The sequence below is a fragment of the Morone saxatilis genome, unplaced genomic scaffold, assembly GCF_004916995.1.
Source record: "Morone saxatilis isolate NCDOM2014 unplaced genomic scaffold, NCSU_SB_2.0 Contig23, whole genome shotgun sequence".
NCBI classification, from domain to species: domain Eukaryota; kingdom Metazoa; phylum Chordata; class Actinopteri; family Moronidae; genus Morone; species Morone saxatilis.
The window spans coordinates 23,883,452-23,887,972 of record NW_023339796.1 but is presented as its reverse complement, the minus strand read 5'-3'; the positions used below and the strand labels follow the sequence as shown (position 1 = coordinate 23,887,972).

At 40.1% G+C, this 4,521-nt stretch overlaps 1 protein-coding gene across 1 annotated transcript in view; it reads left to right on the top strand.

Moving 5' to 3' along the window:
* LOC118334854 (sickle tail protein homolog) overlaps positions 1-4,521 on the top strand; it is a 55,018-nt gene that overhangs the window by 36,990 nt on the left and 13,507 nt on the right. Inside the window, exons 11-12 of the mRNA XM_035670926.1 lie at positions 488-663; positions 3,151-3,287. Of these exons, the coding sequence (XP_035526819.1) occupies positions 488-663; positions 3,151-3,287 (313 nt within the window). The remainder of the gene's footprint in view (positions 1-487; positions 664-3,150; positions 3,288-4,521) is intronic.

The following is a 4,521-nucleotide window of genomic DNA, read 5'->3' as shown; positions in this document are numbered from 1 at the left end:
TCTTTAGGAGATGCCCCCAAGAAGTGTATTATAACTAACTGGGAGCTCTGGCCATTAGCTGCAGGATCTCCAGTTTGCTAGAACCAATTCTGGTCGTTCTTTTTCCTATCGACAGTACTCGGGGACCTCTATTGATCAAGACTAGTAAGTTTCCCTTTAAGATTACACTGACCCAATTTGAAGTTGATCAGATCAATTTCCTAGGATGAGTTTGTTAAAATACAACAGCACGGAAATGGCAAAAATGGTGCCACAATTGCACACTAAATCTAAAATGGCCAACTTCCTTTTGAGTTGGGGCCATTCTACAGGATGCATAACTCTTCATCACCACCAAATTTTGTGCTGCGTTTCATAACTTTTGGAGCATGCAGTTGCTAGAAATGCGATTCATTTCAGGTGATAAAAATAACCTGAGCAGTTTCAATAGGGCCTAATAATCCTCCTTAGTTGAATCCTAATTCCTGAGTTGTTCCATTTGTTCCAGCTGTCAAACCAGGAGAGTGTGAGTTCGATGCTGCGTATGGCAGGTCAGGAGCTGGTGGTGTTGATGTGTGATCGGTTGGCTCAGTCTGAGGAAGTAGCGTACAGAAGAAGAACTGAGATGGAGGAGGAGAGGATCCACTACCTGGCCACAGAGGAGAGAATACTCTCACAGCTCAAGTAAGAGTTTTGAAAACATACTAGTGTGTTTACATGTGTAATAGTAAGCTGGTTATGATCAGGTTTTTGGTTCAGGTGTTCAGAAACCTGGATATGCTACCTGGACTTTTTTGGAAATCCACAGCAAAATCTTACATTTCCATTGAACTGATCATGGAAATGTAAGATGTCAGCTCTATTCTTTAGCTGACACACACATTCGACCTTTCAGTAGAGGCCATGAATTCTGACGTGGTGGTTTAGACTTTTCAACATTTACCCACTCGCTCTGACATCACGCCCCTAATGATGTCACTGCAGCTGAAGTCAAATCATCAGAGGCATGCACGGAAACATCTTTACACAGAGAGAAAATATGAAGAAACATATTGTTAAAAATAGAGCCAGGGGACGGGAAGTGATTTGATCTGGTCTGACGTGTGTTTCCAGAGACATCAGAACTCATTCTCATGTTAGCAAGATACAAACTGACCTCACTGCACAGATGACTGTGTTAGCAGACGCTTGATATTTATGAAGCATCATGAGTAGGAGTTTCAGAATGAGCATGATACAATTATCTCCCCACACATCATTAACAAAATAGCAGCATATAAAGTAAGCATTATGCATTAATAATGCACTTTTCTCCCGGAAATGATGAGATGAGATTGTTTCACCTGAAGATTCATATTTATGTATGTCCAGAAACAGCTGTACAAAATCGCTTCCAACCAGACTCCGTTGACAAAAATTGTAATTTTACTTATATATTATTGTAAAGTCGTAACAAAACAGCTTTTGTTCATCTTTCCACTGTTTCAACAATCACCAATTTTGGTTTTGTTTAAATAAATCTTTAATTCACTGACATAGTTTAGAAAAAAAGCAGTTTCAATCACTCTACTCAGTTGAACACGGACGGACTGACAAGCTAACCTGCACGTGCGGCCAGGCCGGCTTTGTAAACAAAGCTCAGAGAGGCTTGACGTCATTCTCTGCTCAGGACACCATTACTTTCCGCTGGTTCCCAACCTGGGGATCCTGATCCCTATTAAGGGTTGGCAAAGCTTCCTGGGGGTCACAAGGCCTTCTTGATTTTAAGGGGTGTAAAAAGACTTATACTAAATGTTCTTAAAATATACAGGCCTATATCTCAGCATTTCATTTAGTTCTGTGAAGATTACTAAATAGAAACACTGAATTTGTCAAAAAGAAGCCTATTAAAATAAAAAAAAAATAGACATACAGACAGATAATTGTATAAAAGTTCCTAAAAATATAAAGAGAATCCATCCTTCCTGTAATATTAACAGGAAAATATCTGCTCAAAAGTCATCCAAATTGTACATTTTACACAAACTCCCTGCAGTTCTTACCGATCAGCCATAACATTATGACCGCTGACAGTTGAGGTGAATAACACTGGTTATCTGGTTATTATCTCACCTGTCAGTGGGTGGGATATATTAGGCAGCAAGTGAACATTTTGTCCTCAAAGTTAATGTGTTAGAAGCAGGAAAAATGGACAGCGTGAGGATTTGAGCGAGGGCCAAAATAGTGATGTTAGTAATAGTTAGACAACAGAGCATCTCCAAAACTGCAGCTCTTGTGGGGTGTTCCCGGTCTGCAGTGGTCAGTACCTATCAAGCAATGAACTGGCGACAAGAGGTAGAAGGTGGCCTGTTCTGATGAATCACGTTTTGTTTTACATCTTGTGGATGGCCGGGTGCGTGTGCGTTGCTTACCTGGCACAAGGATGCACTATGGGAAGAAGGCAAGCCGGCTGAGGCATTGTGATGCTTTGGATGATGTTCTGCTGGGAAACCTTGGGCTCTGCCATTCATGTGGATGTTACTCTGACACTTACGTCTGCTCCCTCACATTATCATATATTATTAGAAAAAAACTGCATTAAAAAGATTCATATCAGTGTAAACACAGTGCACAAATTTGAATTGCTGATGCTAATCTTTGCTATACATGCTATACTTACTAGAAATATGTGTGTGTGTGTAGGTGTGTGTGTGTGTGTGTGTGTGTGTGCACAAGAATACCATAGGCACTGTAGGTGCTATGAAAATCACAGCATTTGTTCGTACAACAGTGGTTTAAAGGCGCACCAAAGTATATTGGTTCAATCAATTAATTATGGCTATCAAAATTTATTAATCATCGTTAACTTGTGAAAAACTGAGAACGATCTGATAGATAGGCCTTAAACCAGCTTAAACACACACATATAAACACACAAATCTGCATTCCACGTCAAATCTCAGCAGACAATCATAGGTAGAGTATACTGTAGGTACCATTAATTAAAAGTATTAGAATTGTTGTATTATTGTGTCTAAATCTTTTTCTTAATTTGAGGACCACTAGCAGAACTATAAAATGTATTAAAATGTCCTCTGTTTTGCTCTGCTAATCACATGGTTAACTTTTTCGCGTCTTGACTGTTAACACCAACACCTTGCTTGCATGCTTGATGTCTTTGTCACCTCTCAGTGAACTGGAGAATTATGTGGACCGTTTGCAAAGAAGCTCCGCCTCTAGTCCCGGCCGGCTATCGATAACTCTGAGGGACGTGGAGGAGGGAGCAGTCAACCTCCGGAGAGTTGGAGAAGCTGTGGCCATCCTTAAAGGTCGGGTTGGGTTGTGTCAAGACAGGACTGAATCCAATTGTATCTCTATTTATTGGCAGATTGAGGTCTGCAGACTGCAGTTGTGTATTTACTGTTCATCTTTGACTGGACTTCTGGACTGTCTACCATAATATACTTTAAAAGCAATAAGATTTTGACAGTAATAATACCTTTTGTTCAGCATTAATTTAGAATGTTTCATGCAAATCAATACTTCAATATTTGTTCAAGTAGGAGTGCTGGCCTTAAACACCCACCAGGAATGAGACAGGAGCAAAACAGTTAAATTGTGATACAAATATGTGAAGATTCAAATTGGTGACATGAAAAATTAAATACAGTTCCAATTCAATTTTATTTGTACAGTGCCAATTCTTAAAAAGTTATCTCAGGACACTTTTCAAAAAGAGCAGGTCTAGACTGTACTTTTGTATTTAAAGAGACCCAACAGTTCCCTCCATGAGCAAGACCTTGGCAATGGCGGCAAGGAAAAACGTCCTTTTAAGAGGCAGAAACCTCGGACAGACCCCGGCTCTAGGTGGTGTTAGATAGAGAGGGGGTTAGAGCGGTAGAGGGGTTATAGGTAGTAAAGAGAGAAGGGCAGAGACAGAGACAAAGGTGCACAGCAACTATACTAGTAGAAATGACGATAATGATGATGATGAAGATGATGACAATGATGACGACAATGACAATAATAGCCACAACGATGGGGGATAATGAATAATTGATATAATAAAGCTTGAAGCAACGTTGAAACGGGAACTTCGCACTCGTGGCGGACCAAAACATGACATTTCACGTAAATCAGATCAAAGTTGCCATTGCAGCGCTACTACCCTGTTCCCAGTAGGTGGAAACTATCATATTTCTGAATATAGGTCTGTAACGTACTCAGGGCGGACCCTTATCAAAACCCGTGAAGTTCATTGAGTTTGGACCATGTACACTGAAGTTATGAGAACGGTCGGGTGAAACTGTACAGATATATGTGAAGTTTAGTGGAGATGGACATAGTACTCTACAGTTTGTTTTGATGTACTGACCAATTTTGAAATTGATCAGATATATTCCTTAGGAGAGTTCATTCAAAAATTTAAAATGGCCGACTTCGATGCCAACGCCACGGACACGCCCTGTAATGTAAGATTCATAAAAATGTCATCGTCATAAGGAACTCTGACAGAATTTTAGCTGATCTGGGGTCAATCTGCTGGAAGATATACATAAAAGT